We start from the raw sequence: 19800 nt of genomic DNA, 5'->3' as shown, positions 1-19800 counted from the left end.
GGCATATTTATCATGTGAAAGAATATTTTAAAAATCACGTGCTTTTCAAGTTTCTTCTTATAGTTGGGTATAAACTATAAAGACACATGCATGCATGCAGACATATATATTGGTTATAATTAAGCAGATCAATAGCCAGCTAGGGCTGTAAGGTGATATTAGTCATCTTACATGCGGTAGTGTAGGAAAAGTATTGTACATAATGCATAACACATACATTATTTTTTGAAATGCTGTATTGATGTCCATAATTTATGAAAATGGTCATGTGTAAGCATGTTGCATGGCTAAATATGACTTGCCCACCCAATGGCAAAGTCTGGCTACGACCTGCACAGCAGTGTTAAAATGAAAAACAGATGTTAAAAATTCTTTAGATTCCACTCTTTGCATTCCCATAGAACAATCATTAATTCAGTCTAACTTGTGAGTACCTGAGAAAGAAGCACCAATAGTTTGGCTTAGAAATTTAGTACGGTTAATGTTACAGATGTTAATAGTGTTTCTATCTAGTCTGGCAGTGCCTGCCTCTTCACGTAGAGAGGAATAATTTGGTCACTCTAGAGTTGCAACAGTGGAATGTAATTAAACAGTGATGTCACAATGTCAGTAAGAATGGCACACCCAACATCCACACAAAGTGAGCAGTTCTCGAAATAGATCAACGACCAAATATATTTTTCCATATGGATTAACATAACCAAAGATTTCTTTCCATTACCAGTTTACTACCTCCATCTTTTCTTTTAAAGAGCATCCTATTGACGGCTACAATCAGCTTCAGTTATATCACATCTTCACACAAACTCTTCGCGCATCAAGTGGTAACTCCAAAACAAACATAACAGATACTTTGTAATTACTGTACCAGCAATACAATCTGATTGGTGTTATCTGTTTTCAGTTACATACTACAAATTTTGAATGTTAGTGTGACCAGACCATTACTCTATACTAGTTTCTACAGTCACTTAAAACTGTGTGAAGTACAAGTACACAACACGATGACCAATAAAATGAAGGGGCAAATACTTTTATCAGGTTGAAATTCATTACAGACCTCTTCTGCCTTCAACGCTAGAGACACGGTCTAATGTGAAAGTCATCTTTACTGGAAATAAATGGGAAAATCCCATTTTTGTAGTAAAACAAGGAACAAATAAAAAATGTATGGAGCCCTTATGGCTGCTCTATTAAGATATGTTATATTAAAACATTTATAGGGTGCTCTATTTTAATATCTGACATGTTTGACATCTCTCTTATGCTAACTGTTGGACCCTTTTCCTACTCAGGGGCGGATCCAGACTTATTAAAAGGGGATTCCACTCTGGAATTGTAACTTCAACCTGGCTGTAAGTTTGAACATAGATAATATAATTATCTATGGTTTGAAGACTAAACAAACTAACATAAAAGGTCATCTACTGACAATAGCTGCCCTTCACCATAGATACCCTCACCAACTATATTTCTTTATTTATAACTCCACACATAGCCTGCTATATTAGAGTATCTCGATCTTGACTGCTCTATTAGAGTATCTCGAGTAAGAAAGGCTTTTTCAAAAGGGGGGTTCCATGGAACCCTTTGAACCTCCCTGGATCCGCCCCTGCTACTTAATCTAAGCAGCTTACAACACTTTTTTGAGTTGTAAATCTTCTTGCTTCATTTTTCGTCGCGTTTCTCCCTGGCTTTTTCAGTCGTGAAACACGCGACCCAATCTCGATTTTAACTTGTATAGAGTACGTATGGTAGCTGCTTGAGCCAGTTATGTCTTATCCACACCCAGCAAGTTCCCTCAAAGCGTCGGCTGAAAGTTTGAAGTACGTTTCTAACACCTAATTTAACGCGCAGCGCATATGTTCTGGTTACTATGGAACTACAATACAAACCCGGTTATACGAGTTCAATGTTTAGTTTTAGGCGCAGTGTATATAAAATGTTTGCCGAACACCCAAACAGGTTATGCAAGTGGCATTTCTCGTAACTAACGCGTCGTGTGTTTAAACTGGTTACTAGGAACTGAATAGCCAGGTGGCGTTATTTGGAAAACCAAACTAATGAACGAGGACCTTGTTTAACAAACTGTTTTATTGTTTTGACGTTCGGCTATCGTCTAACCCGATGCCGGTGACTTTTCATGTGTGTGCTACGTAGTTTTGCCTGTACATTAATTATTTATGATGTCATTTCTTATTATTCTTATTACTTGGTTATGTAATTATTATTATTATTATGGTGGCCATGTGGCTACTGTATAAGTTACCTGGACACATTTTGCAATCATGCATTTTGCAATCATGACTATAATTGCATTGTTGTTTCTGCAGATCTGCCACCACCCTATTCTAATGTTGATCAGGAACCACCTTCATATGAAGATGTGTGTCCATCTAGTGGTAATACCAATATACCACCTCCATCATATGTTGATACTCTACCACCTCACCACGTTTCACCATTATCTTCTGTATCAACTGATACTACTGTACCCCCTGTAGCATCATCAGAATCATCTTTGAGTCAGGTGAATTGTAGCAACAGTAGGTAATGCTGTGTGGCATTATATAGAGCACACAATATTGGGAAAACTTGATATAACTGACTCAAGGGTATGTACTCTGTATATATCGTATTCACTATTTTCATTGTAAAAATAAAAATAAAATCTATGTAAGTCTTTTAGCAGGAATATTGTTATGTTATTATAACTTGTAGCTATCTAGCCAAAGTTTCCAAGCATTAACTCTGTGTGGCTTACTGCCTTTAAGGTTATAGCTATAGGACTTCAGCTAAGACAATAACTTAATTTCATTGTAAATTACAGTGCCTCTATTATCTAGATCCTAAATCCAGACATACGTACAATCAAAAAGTGAAGTCCATTCATTTATATACAGAGACCTGTTCAACTACTCTAATAGACTGCACACTTTAGGCAAAATACTCTAATAGAACAGTCATTTCAATAATGGAATGTTTGGTTAATCAATGGCTGGATAATGGAGGGACCACTGTACATAATAGTCATGAAAATTTTTGTTTTATGTTATTTGCAATAGTTAAATAACATAATTTATTTATTATTATTTTGGCAAAGAGGCTAAAATAGCCTGTACACCAAATCATGATAGAAAAGAAGCCCGTTTACTTTAAACTGTATTAAACTGGTTTATTTCTAATGCAGTTGCAGTGGGTTTACTCTGTTGTTATGGTCAAGTGGTTTAGGTGAATCCCTAAGTGTTAATTTAATTTTAACAAGCACCTAAAATCATAACAAGCTGTACTTTTCACCACGAGGTTTAGCAATGGAGTTAGTACGTTGTCTACTAAGCATGTGGTTACTTCTCAAGTTGTTACAAAGTAGAAGGCAAGCTGCAAGAAGGTCAGCGTCAACCTGTGTGAGATCATCATCTAGTTGAGTGAGATCATCAACTTGTGTCAAACTGTCATCAAACAGTGAATGCTCTACATCATCAACTAGTATCCTTGACTAATACAGTAATACTGACATCACCATTGCCACTACTTCCTTGTATGCTTTACATCAGCACGTTTACACATGATTCTGTCAAGCAATTCAAAGTGCTTTCACTCTTTCCTTCCCTTTCCTATTAGTGTGTTGGTCAGTTTTCATATTCTTAATCTTTTGTCTACATTGTACCCAGTGTCTTTCATAGCCTAATTCTGCCATTTTTCTAGCTACCTTCTCAAGGACAGTTTTGTGCTCCATCAAGTTGGTGTTGAATCTTATCATCACTCCAGATTGTAATTAGAACTTTTACTTCACTGTTAGTCCACAATAAGCCTCAACTCGCCATAGTTAAACTGGATTAACAGTTGCCACCTGTTTACGTCAATATTCTAAGTGGTTTTAAACTACCTGCTGAGGTGGTTTAGCTAAATTAGTTTGAAGTCGCCTCAAATTATTTTGGAATGCGTTTACACTAGCACTTGTAAGGTTCTGAAACCGTTTTAAACTGGTTTAAGACACTAGTGTAAACGGGCCTAAAGATACATATTATTAGTCCAATGCATATCCAGCTTTGACTTGAAGTCGTTCAATGAGCGTGCCTCAATAATATGCTGCGGTAAACTGTTCCAAGAATTCACTGCATGATGATAAAAAAGTTACTTCGTAGCAAACAAGAAGAATGGCACTTGTAAATTTTTAAATGATATCCTCTGGTAATTCCTGGTGACTGTGTGAAAAAATCATTTACATTGATATCCACTAAATTATTAAATATCTGATATAGAAATATCATGTCACCACGCTGACGACAATAATTAAGTGAGGGCAATCTGTGAGTCTTGTGCCATAGTCACTATCATGCAAATTGTTTATCAATTTTGTTGCTCTTTGTTGAATTGTTTCAACTTTCTTTTGGTTTAATAGGTAGTGGGGTCCCCATATTACATAATTTGTGCTTTATTTTGATAGACATTTTAAAACCTTCATGCTATAGCATGTCAATTGTATTTAGATACCATTACATGTGTGTATAGTGTACAGGTCAAATAATAAAACAAAGTCTTTTAATATTTTAAGAATTGTATCAACCCCATATAGATCATAATGATAAATGTATTCCATTCATGTACCCCTGAATCTTTCCGTCATAGCAACCTGCAAATATGTGTGCCTATATACCACACCTGTGGTGGAGATCAAAAGTGCTATGCTGTGGTATATAACATATATAAGATGGTCTGTGCTACGTTCACCATGTATGGTGTAGAAATCTTTACCTAAATGGTAAACAAATCTCTAATAACAAGTTCCTAGATCAACCAACCAATATTTGTCTGGGTTGCTGAGTGGATTGTTGATGAATTCTGTCTGTCATGAATAACTCTGTAAGTACAAGTTGTTAGGCATGGCATCTCTAAGACTCTCAAATGGCTCATCCACTAAGTCATTCTACTAATTTGAACACTAACAGATAGTTACTGTGTCATTATAAATAGCTATCTCTGATCGTTTAATCTACTGGGGTGTGGAATATAACATTCATAACATGGTTGGTTGCAATATAACTGGTATATGCACTCTCCCTCAAGCACTGCTCACTCTCAGGAGTTGTGCTGTCATGTCCCTATACTAAGTGTGTTATATTACTGTGTTATATACAGACTCAAGCTAATGATGGAGACACACCATATAATGGAATTCCTCTAGATATTATCCCTGCTGCTACACCTGGAGTGATTACTCGTGAGTCTCTAGGTAGAGCACTTAGACGTGCACATCAACGACGAATTGCTGAACGCCGTCAGGTTAATTATTTGCTGTGTTATATATAATTATTATTAGATTATCGATTGTTAGAGTGTATATGTTTTGTCAAGTATAATCAAATTATCAAATGCCGCAAATCTGGAGACTTTTGTGTCTATTTGTTACAAAAGTTTATTTTGTGAAGTGCTTCCGTGTTCATGCAAACATTTCTAGGTTTGTAGTATCCAATCCATGCAATTGATTTTTTAAGTGTAAGAAGCAGCTCTGCTACTGCTATTGTATGGAGTGGCTTACAAATGTACAGGTATAGCAGGAAAAGCTGATAAATTTGACAAATCCTTGTCAACTTCTATTTTTCAAACCTGAAATGCATTTTAAAGGTAAGTGTTTAGATCTGAAAGCTGATGATTTGTCAGCTTTTCCTTCTGTCAAAATGTACGGTACAGTAAATCCTTACCTACATATCTGAACTCCAATGGTTTCAGACAACAATGAAAGTGTTCACATAAGTGAATTGTATTCATTTGTATACAGAGCTTAGTTCAACACTGTAGCAGAAAATTAGATATCAGGGTTAAACTGCTTATGGCATTTCAGTCTGTGGATATATTGTAAGAGTGCTTTGTAAACTTTTTGGTGATTACTAGTAATGCATGATGAAAGCCAAAACCATGTGTAACAAACACATGGACAAGATACTACCAGTACAATAAATAAAAGATATTTTAAAATGAAGTGCAGTTTTAGTTATAATAGTGTTTAAACATGATGTATGAATGATGGTATCCATGTGAGAAAATCCCATGTTTCTACCATAGTGATGTGTACCAATTAATCAGTGAGTAATCATGTAGAAATTGGTTTATTGGCCAAATTACCCTCAATACTGACCCTCATGTTATTGTTGTCAAAACAATAAAAGGTTTTAAATGATTATTTTACAAATACACGTGTATGTGTGAAATTTTGGTAAACATAAACATCTGATCGGTTATCAGTATCAGCCATTATGGGAATTTCAATATTGGCTAATCGGATAATCAGCAAAATCTCTTATCGGTGCATCACTATTCCACCATCTGTTCAATTCCATAGTAGGATTTTTTCCACATAGTTATATACCATCATTATCACCAACAATTTTAATTTGCAAATTTCAGTTGTAAATTTATGAGTGCATGTTTAATTTTTCTGTATAACTCCATGGCTGTTAACCAACTACCAAAAGGTATTCCTAAGTATAGAATATCACTCATTCTTTTTTTACCAGCTTACCCTGTATTCACGACAACAAATGAGTCTTTTTAAGCAAGCATCTGTGTGATATTGATCCAATTGGCACCAACTTAATACCTAACTTGCCTCAAGTCAATCAGATTATGTACTTACTATTTATTGTCAAGTGTGCTGAAGGACAAAAGAAACAAAATTTTGGTCCATTGGGGGTGATTTCACTCCAATTTTGTATGTAAACAGCAGAAGCATTGGAAAGATAGAGAAACTGGCTAATGAGCAAATATGGTAGTACTACTGTTTGGGGGACTTTCGTTAATGGTGTCCACCAAAATGCTGCCGTAATGTTGATCCATCATAGAAATATTAATATGCAATGAATATCACATTTAAAGAATAGCCTTGGTGCATCTAGCATCAAATCTAGTGTTAAAAACTTACAGATGGCTGGATATCAAATTTTGAAAGTCGTAAAAACCTGAGTTTTGGTCTGCCAGCCAGTGCCTGCCTGTCTGACCACTGTTGCAAGGCTAGAGGCCAAACAAAGCAGTGCACTGACACCATTTCATATCACAATGGCAAATTCATTGGTGGCATGTGCCTTTTCTGGTTTAATTGTCTTTTGTGCTTTGCCTTTTCTTTCATTTTAATTACATGTTAGCAAGAAAATCATACCGAGGTGTTAATTTCCCCTACTGACATTTACCTTAGAGGAGCGTATTTAGACACCACAACACTATTTTAGGCACTAAAAGAGAGTAGATATATGTAGCTACTCTTATAAAATGATCACACGGGCCCATGCCCCAGAATGACAAGAATATGTAACCATGCCCTTAATGATCTGAGCTTGGTAACCATACAGTAGACCCTCAGTTATCTAACCCTCATTTATCTGAAATACGGAAATGACTGTTTTATTAGAGTATTATAGGTGTATGTTCTCTTTCAACAGAGCTCTGTATATAAATGTATGGGTCTCAGTTACTTGAACAATTAAACACTTTTATCATTGCCTGAAACAAAGGGGTTCAGATAACCAAGGGTTCACTGTACCTCTTTATGATCTAGCTGCAATCAGCTGCAATTAGCTGCAGTTGTAGAAAACAAGATATGGTACGCATCAAACATTACATAGCTCAGCAGTGAGACTGAGATACTCTAATAAAGCAGTCACAGCCATATACATGTGTATCAGAGCTATGCTATAATAGAAAGATAATAAACTAAATAGTGCAATTAAATAATAAATGAAGTAGGTTAGATATACCTATTGGGTAATCCAGCAAAGCTGGAAAAAGAAGTGATCACTGTGTTAATATCAATGTTAGCATTGTGTTACTTAAACTATCATGTACATCAGAGTCATGTACATGTATTACGTGGGACCTACAGATATGATTTCATGTACATGTGTCAGTATAAACTGTATAATATATGTGTCAATTTTAGGCTGATGAACGCCAACGTATTGCTGATGAACGCCAACATATTGCTGAAACAACTCCAACTGAACCAGATATAACAGACAAGCCTGACATTGCTTGGGGTTGTACAATTGCTGCTTTAATCTTCTGCTGTCCCGTAGGAATCGTGACACTAATATATTCTATAAAGGTAAGTGTACTAAACAATTAGCATACATATATATGTATGATGTACAATATAGTTTTAATACACTTATGGGGGTATGGATACATGGTACCCAAGTGTGTTGTTTTAGTCATAGTGATGAGTATCATGCCTATAGTAGAAACAATGATAGGAGTTTAATTTACAATCTATGAGACAGGTAAGTTGTTACTCTTCCCTGTCCAGAGGTTATAAGCCCAAGGGAGTATATCCAGGGGGTTCTGAAACTGGTCAAGCAAAGGTATGAAATGTTCAGATCTAATACAGCAGTTACATTTTGTATTTTTTTAAATGTTAGTTAGTTTACCTGTAGCTACCAACACAGTAGAAATAGTCTAAAATTGGACTGGTGAACCAGTGAGTACATACCACATCAAAAATATTTTCATCTGAATGCTCACCCTACCTATCATTTACTGAAAATGTGATTATGCTTTGTTTTCAGCTACGTTCAGCCTGTTACATAACATTACAAATGAAAACACGATAAGCACCTCTGCAATCAATCCAGTCATTATGGGGAAATACAGAGAATTTCGGTTACAAACGTAGAGAAGCTATCACACACTAGCTACCACCAATTGACATCTTGTGCTGTCATCGGACACTATAAGGAGGACAAAGGCAAGTCCATGATGCGTACATTGTACATACTCCGGTTTGCCAAAAAGCACCTGTCAGGTTGAAGCAACATCTAACTGTGAAAAATCAAGCCTGTACCCTTAGCTGTTATTGAGTTACACTTGTGTGAGAGCATCAGACAGGCAGTTAGTTAGTGGAAAATTCTTGTTAAATTTTTTCCATACTATGCCAAAGTTTCCTTTGTATGGCAACACAACCCACTGGAATGACCACAATTACCCTCACTAACAAAGCTGTCAACAATGTTACCATACTATATTAGAAATTAATGGAAAATTAGTGGTTGTACAACGAATGTTTGTAATTCCATCATATAACTCAGTCCACTAAACTGTCCATCACTGTAAGTCCAGGGTTAGATTCAGTGGCTGCTGGATATTGATGCCTTCAACTTTACTACGTTGATGACCACAGTTGTTCTCCTCGTCATCCTATCCCACTACTAAGTAAATTCTGAATCTGAAATTGTGTGATAACTCAGCACTGATCTAGCTATTCACACCATTCCAGGTCAACATTAATTGCTTACTTTTTCTCCTTGACTGCAACTCTGGATTCATACATTAAGCAACATGTACGCTTGTGCACTATGGAAAATGTAGCACTTAGGTGAGGCCTTGAGCCAAACAGGGGCGTAGCTAGCCAGACGGTGGTGGGGGGGGGCAGGCATCCCCACAACTCGACATTGTTTATAATTGCACAAACGGCTAATGACCCAATCATGGGCTAGCCAACATATGGTGTTGCATTATTACAGCTTATGTAACTAGCTACATAACTACTTCATTACTGATTGCTATCAGTTATCACTTATCAATGGAAATATTTTCATCGAGCATCATCGCACATGCCACAACTGTACTCCAACAAATTCGCCCACAATCCAGTAGAACTATATTGTGAATATTTTAGTACAAATACAATGTGTCACAGTCACTTACGTTAGCCACAGTCTGTGTTGCAGTCCTAGCACACTGGCATAGTATGACGAGCTCACTCAATTCAGCCAGCGAAAGTCAAACGCCATGTATTGGCACGAAATCCCAACTCTACACCTTTCCTGTTAACAGAATTTGTAAGCTTGTGATGGATCATCTGACTGACTGACAAAGTGAAAAAAAATGAACTGACATGTCACTACACTGTACAAAGATCCAGTGTGACTAACTCGGGAAAATAAAGTTGGCCCATTTAACACTTTATCACCTCGTAGGTTTGTAGCATCATTGCATATCACTTGTCACTTCTGAGTTGCGACTCTTGCAAAATCACTTCAAGCGGGTTACTGTCTTTAGATTCGAAAAATGCACTATCACTTGAGTAGTGTAGGCTAACTATAGAATTATGTCTAATAGTTTCGTTCGGTGAAGGCATCTCTAGTGTCTATAAGGGGGAACCCCTGGGGATTCGGGAATACCTTATTTTTAGCGCATCGTTTTATTAATTGCTTGTAATGTGCAAGAAATCATCGTATTATTATCACTATTTTCAAACGAGTTGAATGTTGTGTGCACTCGCGTGGTAGCGGGCACAAACAGTAATTTGGGATGCGTGTCAGTTAGTACTGGAAAGCTTGTGACGGAAGTTAAAAAAAACATCACTTATATAGTGACGGGGGGGCAAATGCCTCCCCTTGCCCCCCCCCTTGGCTATGCCACTGGAGCCAAATATAACATATTTACCTTTTCCCCATGCTATCTTTGTCTCTCAACCACACCCTCATGCTATATTTTCCATATTGCACTTGCCACAGTACTTTAACCAGTATTAATCTTTTAATGAAAGTTTCTTTACATCGCCAAGCTATCTATGAAACTGTACATGTCTTACCACATGTGTGGCTGATCTATTAGAGTATCTCAATCTAATTAATGCTCTTTGTGCAGAGTCCAGTTTGTTATCAGAATTGTATTATATATTGTATTAATGCTATTGTCCCTTATACCTCAAATTATGTTGAAATAGTTGTTTTTTTTTAATATTGCCAGTGTGACAAATTGCTATAGACCTGAATAGTGCATGCAAAAACAGCCAAGCTGTATAAAAGGGTGCACCTTCAAAATGCCTGGGTTGAAAAAAAGTTACGAAATCAAACATGAAATGACTGCAATGATGTTGATGATAATATGTGTTCAACACATTGATCACATTGATTATTGATGAATGTTACAACAACTAACCATGCAGCGCAGTTGTGTGCTTATTAAAATCCTTAAAAATACAAGACCAGCCAACCAAGGTTCTCAGTAATAAGGCCACCTCATTTATAGGACCACTTATTGTGGGTCCCATGGATGACCCTATTAACAAAGCTCCACTGTAGTTACACTGCATTCATGTGTTTATACTATTAGGCAGAAATTGACTTCAAAGCTGGTCGATATGAAGAAGCTAAAAAGGCAGCTGAAGTATCTAATTGTTATTCACCATTGGGTTGTGGATTTGGTGCTGGATGTTGTGTTGGTATTTTGCTACCTGCAAGCATTGCACTCCCATTTATTTTATTTGCTTAATAAAGGCTAATTTTCTGCCTTCACACTTATTCCTTATCTCTGTGTATATGTGCATATCATAAATAAACACAGTAATTATATTGGATATTGTGTATCTATAAAAATTTTAATATGAATCATGATTTGGTCTATCATTATTGTAAGGTACCAAATTTAAGGTCATTCAGTTGTGGCTGCTTGTGATTTATTTTTGTTTGAATTGAACTGACATGTGTATGGACAGACAAGCGTGTGAAAATGTTGTGTATATGTATGCCCAATATGCATGTGTTATTTCATTGGCATTTGTCACTTGAGAATACTCACATATTCAGAAATAGGCTGTAACTGTACTTGTTAATTGTAGCAATTGTTTCACGCTAGCTATTAATCAACCAGTAATAGCAATCTACTTTACATACATTTCAGCCAACCAGATGATTAGTGGTAACAGTCCGGCAACAACAGACATGTGTGGTTTGGCTCCATTACAAGTTCAGGAAAGGGCCGTGATGGACAGTGCATCCCATAGAGTTGATTGGCCATAAACAGGCATTTGAGCAAAAATATTGTGAAATAATTTTAGTGGGTCAAGCAGTACTAATAAATGAACCAAATTTCTGTAATTGCATCCATGAGTTAATGTTTTGATGGTTCAGCTCAATACATACATACTATAATACATTGCAGACCCTGGAAAGGCTTAAGCACCAGGTGTATATAATCGATAAGCCCAAGAATAAACCTCAGTGGAAGGATCTGCAATGTACCAAATTATGAAGCTAGAGGTTAATTTGCTGCAGTGTCATGAGCATGGACAATCTAGATCAGTACCATGCAGGAGTGACAAATATCATTATGCACTATGCAACAAAGTTATGCCAGCTTCAGGGACTTTCAGGAATACCGGAAACAATGTCACACATAAGGAAAACTGAGCGAGGATAGCTTGCCACACATCAGTAGGACCCGGGTATTTACGACCTGGGTATTTATTTCTTTTCACCCTGGCTACTAAATGAGACCGGCGTTTATATACCTGATCAGCATTCACAAGTCAGCTTCACTGATACCTTGGTGTTGGACTCTCCTTGATGTTTCCCTCAGCATATTTCACAGATTCAAGCTTAAAAGGAACTCTAGATCTATAAAATGCTCTTCGTTTATTTGAGACCCGGGTCAAAGATGGTGGCCAAGAAATGACTGCAATGATGCTCAGTTTAATAATGCACCCCTGCATGACCATTAATGGCGTTTACATCATTGCAGTCATTTCTTGGCCACCACCTTTACTTTGGTTTTTTACAGCTTAGTTTCCTTTTGTCAGTGTTTTTCTCAAAGACAGAAGTTACAATAGTAATTTTATTTGACTAAGTTTGTACCATAATTTTCTTTTTTTTCATTGTAAAGTAATTTTCGTATGCAAAACTTGTACGAAAATTTCTAACACAAAATTTTTTAAGATTGAACTACTCTAATAGAGCAGTCATTTATTTAAATCATACTATTATTATTACTATTAGTTATACTAGGCCCGGGGTACATACAACCAAGTACAATTACCAACGGGACAATCTACCAATAAGGCAGTGCATGACCAGTACAGTGTGTATGTGTGTGTGTGTGTGTGTGTGTTGGCACATAAATGCAATTATAAATCAGATGGTTAAGCTTTATTTGGTATAATCAAGAAAACAGCCATGTGCACTCTAATATAATTATATACATATATATATATAGCAGGCATTCATACTTAATTAAGTCTAGAATATTAATTTATGTATCTGTACCCAATTTGTCCTCCTCATGTGGTATATACCAGTTGTTTAAATGAGGATGGATCATGGTGATGGATTAAGACATGGCTGGAGTTGCCAAGGGCAGACCACAGTGATATCTGGGACAAAGAAGCCGAGTATTTCCACTATGTGTCACACACAACCATTATCTGACTCATCCGCTGAGTCACATTTTTAAGTATGAGATGGGCCGATATGTCAAAAAATGGTCAGATGTTGTCTTGGATACACTTGCAAGATGAAATAAAATGTGTAGCAGATTGCCGTGAAATGTGGCAGTGCCTCAAAGGAATACTTATGGATATGGCACATCATCAGTGGTGTGCAAACACTGAATGGCAGCTACAGTAGTGATTGGTACTTTACAGCAACAGGAGATAATATTTTATTTATTGTTACTGGGTAGTTAAATACAAACACAGTACAAACAAACAATGCAAACAGTGTTACAACATGAAAACATAGTCTACCTCTGTTAATAATCCGCATGAACGCACAGTATACTGGCAGCTGGCACGGCGACTTGGGACGGCTTACAGCGGCACCTGGCACTTGTCTGAACGAAGATCTGGGCACAAACGATTAGTAGACAAGGTAGTAGTAGACCTGCGGGTGGTCGCTAATCTCCCGGCCTTTGGAATCATGGGTGTGGTGCTGGGCGCAGTATATTAGGGTTTCCACTCAAAATAGGAAGATGCTTCATTCTGTTGTTTCTAGAGATTTTTATGCAGATTTATCTTTACGATAAAGCAAACAAGTGCTAATTTGTTATTGGGTTGTTTGCAGCATTCAATATCAGCACAAGTAGTTAAATATCCAAAAAGTGGTCACATGACCAAAATCCCTTCATGATTTCCACTGCAAAATAAGATTATGCCTCAGCCTTTTTCATTGTTTCTGATGATTTTCATGCAGATTGACCTTAAGATAAAACAAACAAGTGGTAATATATTATTAAACTGTCTGTTACTTTCAATATCAGTGCAGTTAACTGCATGTGACTTGCAATTGTTTATCAGGCATTAGAGTTTGTGTCCACGTTGTGTCTTTAAAAGTTATTGTAGGGATTAGAGGTTTGATTGAAGCGTATAAGCAAACCAGAATTGGATAATATCAGTGCTAGATGGACTGTACAAACATGGCTATGTTGAATGGTATAGCTTGACAGTAGTTGTAACATAAGCAGGGGCGTAGCCAGGATTTTTTGAAGGGGGGTTCCAGCACCAACATTGAGTTACCAGAAGCAGGGGCCTGGGGGCACAGCCCCCAGCCGCTGGGAGACTTTCAATATTTTAATGAATCAAAACTCAGCAAATTACTATATATTTTATGCAAAAAGTACATTAATTATGATGCATATAAGTGCCCCGCGATGAAGGTATTACTAGATAAAGCTACCTAGTGGAAACAGACAGCATAACACATATATAGAGACACATAGTAATCTGTAAGTGATAGTTATCTCACTGTGGTATAAGAGCCATGAATCCACTGATACAAATGGAATGACTTACAATCAAAACAATATAACTATACAAATATGCATAGCATGAATTCATTTTGCATAACACAAGTGATAAATTACTGGAGCTCTATATCTTTAAACACTGCACACCAAAGCTATAGCAGTATAAGGTCATGCTAAGTTTTGCATTTAATGTTAGAATGTCTGAAAAACTCCATATGGTCGACATGGATATATTTACATGCATGTTCTATTAGAGTATACCTGAATGCTCTATTAGAGTATATACCTGACTGCTCTATTAGAGTATATCGATCTTTTTAACACGTTTTGAAGAGGCCTAGGGCTCATGTTACCTCTGTAAATCCTTCCCTGAGAGATGAATGCAAACCTTATCAATTGTTGTGCTGTGCTATATTACTCACTCATTTTGTCCTGCCACACTAAATGGTGTGTTAGGATCCTGCTTGCAGAAGTCTAAATTTTACAAGGGGGGTTCCTGAACCCCCCGGAACCCCTACTCCCTACGCCCCTGATAAGGTAGAGAAATAAAGTGAAATACGCCTATTTTTTTATTTTGTGAAGGCTACTTTTTATTTTAGCGAGGTCGCAAGAAAACTATGATGACGACTCCTTAAGATTTTTTTATCACGTAGCTAACGCAATACAAATCTATTGAGAGATGTTGCGTAATCCAGGACTAATATTGCGAAATCGGCCCTACACGTAATTAACTCGCAGTAGTGGCCGCGCGTCTTTTAATTGGGCGTGCGCTTTGTAGTTTCTTGGCCGCGCGACTCACTACCGTGAGTCTTGATGAGTCTTGAAAATATTCCTGAATATTCTGGACTTCCCATAACACCATTGCTTAATGTTCCAATCTCAGTTGATGGGGTTAAACAGTTACTATCTACTCTGGACCCATCCAAATTGTGTGGTCCTGATAACATACCAGCTCAAATTCTCAAGTATTGTTGTGATGAAATAGTTCCAGTTTTAACAGTGATATTTACTCAATCTTTGAACTCAGGCAACTTACCAGAAGACTGGCTTACAGCCAATATTACACCAATATTCAAAAAAGGAGATATAGAGCTATAACCCTAGTAATTATTGACCTATTTCTCTGACTTCCATATGTAGTAAACTGTTAGAAACACAGATGTAAAAGCTACAGCTCACCTTTTAATGGTCCATCCCTAAATGGAATATGCAGCAGCAGTCTGGGATTCCCACCATATCCAACATTTGGAAAAGGTACAACACAGAGCTGCAAGATGGGCACTCAATGATTATGGATGACATAATTCAGTTACATCTATGTTGGAACATTTAGGATGGGACACTCTTAAAAAAGATGCATGTCAAAACACTATTTAAAATTTTACACAATGACTATGCTCTTGAAATCTCACATCACTATGTCCACCCAACAAGGCACACCAGACAGTATCACCCCCAACACTTCACTATTCCAAATTCATCTACTGTAACATATTAACAGAGCTTCTACTCTAAAACAGTTAATGAATGGAACAATCTACACACTGTAATAATCGAACATGATGATTTGAACTTATTTTACTGATAACTTACTAACTCATTGTAGCTAGCTAATACTTGTAAATTCTTTTTCTTTTTCCTGGGCACATCAGCAGAGCTGCCTGTCCAGTAATAATAAATAAATAAACACATCCTCTACCACTGTATAATGGAACACACTTTAGGGGCGGATCCAGGGGGGGGGGGGGGGGGCTTTGGGGGCTGAAGCTCCCCCTTTCATATTTAGGCTTTACTTGATCAATATGCTGAGTATTATAATGAAATTTTGTCTTATAGCATAATTATATGATCACTAATAATACAAATACTCATAAAACCACCTTATAAACATCTTTCCAAGGTATTATCAGTGGATTTATGCTAAAGTTTATGCAACAAGAACCTGGATCAGCATTGGAGGTGTACAAGATCAAGATACTCTAATAGAGCAGTCAGCTAACTACTCTAATAGAACATTCACTGGAAACATGTAGTTGGTTCTGTTATGGAATTTTTCCAAATCTGCCTGCGTCTATACATACAATTTAGTTGGTTCTGTTATGGAATTTTTCCAAACCTGCCTGCGTCTATACATACAATGAAGTGCATTGGTCTGTTTAAAAGGCTTCATTCATCTATACTTGTGTAGTTAATACGTATGGTACTACTTAATTCAGGTACACAATTACCATTGAAAATGCTCTCAGATTCAATCTTGTATTGTTCAAATTTCAAAATTTTCCACTTTCAACATACTTATTCTAACATGCACATATTCAGTGTTGTGCAAATTGTGAGAGGGGTGCATCATGTACTTGGTTGTCTGTACCTACCCAAACTTTTCCATTAGCAAAATGCTTCAGAGAGCCATACCTCTAATCTAAAGGCAGTATAAAATATCTATAGGCAGAAATATTATGAATTTTATGTGGAAATGTCTCCAAATTGCAGTGTTTTAGCATCTATTTTTCAAAATTTTCCTTGGGGGGGGGGGGGGGGCATGCCCCCAGACCCCCCTAGTTCCAGCATGCTTTGCATGCTGGGAAGTGTGCTTTGCACACCTCTACCCAAGAGATTAGTACCTTGAGTTAGCCCCCCCCTTTATAAATCCTAGATCCGCCCCTGCACTTAACCACTTACCAAATACTTAGTGACAAACAATATGGTTTTAGGCCCAATCATTCATGTAAGACCCAGTTACTTAATATTGTAATGGATCACCATCTTTCAGTTGACTTATTAGTAATTTCCGTAAAGCATTTGATACTGTTTCAAACCAATGCTTAATGAAGAAACTATACCATTATGGAATTCAAGGTAGTGTATATAACTGGATATTCAGCTGGCTTATGAAGACAACACAATGGGTCGTCATCAAGGGTCACAGTTCAACTTACGTTCATGTTGATTCAGGTGTTCTTCAAGGAACAGTTCTAGGCCCGCTTATGTTTTTATTATACATCAATGACATTACTACCAATATTACTTCATCTATCAGATAATTTGCAGATGACTGTGTTCTATACCATGTCATTCACTCAGAACAGGATCATTGTCATCTACAGCAAGACTTAAATTGTATTATTCAATGGACCAAACAATGGCAAATGAGCCTAAATATCGACAAATGTGTTATATTTACCTGCTCTAGATCTACCTCACCATGCACCTGAATTCCAGTATTGCGTAGACAGCGATGAAACACTCACTCAACATCTGTATCTTGGAGTCCTATTTCATTCATCAATGTCATTCTCTCCACACATCAACAACATTAAAAGTAGCGCAATTAAGTCACTAAACTTTATGAGATGCAACCTAAACAAAATGTGCATGAATCAGTAAAACCTGCTGCTTACCTGGGATTAGTTTGACCAAAACTAGAATACACATCTCGGTTCAGTTTGGGATCCCCATTTATCTATCAAGCTATTGAGAGGGTGTAGAGAATTGCGGCTACATGGGTGAAATCTGATTATAACTGGGAAAATATAGTGTGACCAGTATGCTTTCAGAGTAGCAGTGGCCAGCACTAAACATTAGATGACGTATTTCAAGGCTCACAATCCTATACCAAGGACTTCATAATTTAAAATCATTAGAAATACCAACCTACATCACAACCACCACCTATTAACTAGATTCCAACATCCTTTTCACTATAACATACCAACTAACTGCTAGATCTAATCATTATCATAATAGTTACTTTAATACTTTTTGTGATTGGAACTTACTACCTATCCTGGCTATTGAAGCTAGCACTCTAAATTGTTTTACAAATTGATTATGTAAGTTAATGATTCTTATTAATTAGTAATTGTAACATACATATCGTAACTTACTGTTAATCTGTAACATGCACCGTACTGTTTGTAATTAGTAGTTGTATATGTGTACTGTAACTTACTGTTCATAAGGAACATACACATTTAAAATTAGTAATTGTAACGTAGCCAACTTTTTTTATGTAACACATACATACTGTAACTTTTTGTTCACAATTAGTAATTGTAGCATATGTATTCTTATTAATTGTAACATGCACTGCACTATTGTTGATTTTACATCCTACGGTGCTGTCTGCCTAGTAATTAATAATAAAGACATGGCAGTGGATATGTGATGTTTGATAATGGCCCAGACTTCTTCCAACATCAGAAGAATTGTAGCAGGCTGTAAAGTCACAGCTTGACAAGTGGATACTAATATACTTAGCTGGAGAAATCGTACACAAATCTAGGAGTTATGTTAGTTACTGTGTGATAATCAATTGAGGCTCTAAATGATATGGGAAAATGATCTGATGGTATCACCTGAGAGGCATGGTTGCACTAAGGAATGAATGTCGACCTCAAAGTTAGTTAAGATTAAGTCTAAAATGTTTCCACAAATGTGAGATGGTGAATTAACAATTTGAGAGAGGTTATGCTCAAAGACAAGGTCACACAGATCATTAGAGAATGGAAAAGACCCAGACAGAGTTGCCCAGTTGATGTCAGGTGAGTTGAAGTCCCCCATGATAAGTAGAGTATAATTTCATTATTGCTGTTATCAATCACGTGTATATTTCTAAAGAAGGCTGGCTATAATTTACATCACAGCAAATGTCACTTGCACCTCAGGAACGATGGTAAAACATAAGTACTTGTTCATAACTAATTGTATCACAGATCAGCATGCAGTCACTCATGGAAATGACTACTGGAATTAATCCATACACTGGTACGATTCATACTTAATGAAGACAAAAGTAGAGTACAAATTTATAAAATGCCTATCACATTTGAGGGGAAGCCCCTACCACACTACCTATGCTATCCTACAATACCCATATACATGTGTAATAATCACACTAAGAGATATAGGTTTGCCACTAAGCAAAGGCACAAAATACATTCATGTAAGTCCATATATAAGGCAGTAGATGGTCATGTGAGCCTGTAGTGAATTAAGTGTCTTCTTTATCTAGTAATTGTATGACATCAGGTGATGATCTGTAGTGATGTCATCACTAACATCACATGTATAGTTATTACTAAACAGGAAATATTTATAAGAAAGGCATAATCCTGTAAGGTTCCTGATCTATATATACAATGTACGGATAGCTAGAAAAATATCCTATGAGTTATAAAAAAAAACTTCTTTAGATAATATCAAACCATCTCTTGACTTGAACTGGCTTGGTGTGAGTGATGTGACCACTTCAGATAGTTTTTACTTGTCTGTAAAATCAAGTTACAACTT

At 36.7% G+C, this 19800-nt stretch overlaps 1 protein-coding gene across 1 annotated transcript in view; it reads left to right on the top strand.

Annotated features, from left to right (window-relative positions):
- The window catches only part of LOC136260416 (uncharacterized), a 34676-nt gene extending 23284 nt beyond the window's left edge, over positions 1–11392 (top strand). The window contains exons 2-5 of the mRNA XM_066054142.1: positions 2334–2530; positions 5140–5283; positions 7931–8095; positions 11107–11392. Coding sequence (XP_065910214.1) covers positions 2334–2530; positions 5140–5283; positions 7931–8095; positions 11107–11265 — 665 coding nt within the window. The 3' untranslated portion in view covers positions 11266–11392. The remainder of the gene's footprint in view (positions 1–2333; positions 2531–5139; positions 5284–7930; positions 8096–11106) is intronic.
- Positions 11393–19800: the final 8408 nt, after the last annotated feature.

The sequence above is a fragment of the Dysidea avara genome, chromosome 7, assembly GCF_963678975.1.
Source record: "Dysidea avara chromosome 7, odDysAvar1.4, whole genome shotgun sequence".
Classification (NCBI taxonomy): Eukaryota; Metazoa; Porifera; class Demospongiae; order Dictyoceratida; family Dysideidae; genus Dysidea; species Dysidea avara.
Note: the sequence above shows the minus strand (reverse complement) of the source record. Positions and strands in the feature narration are given on the sequence as shown.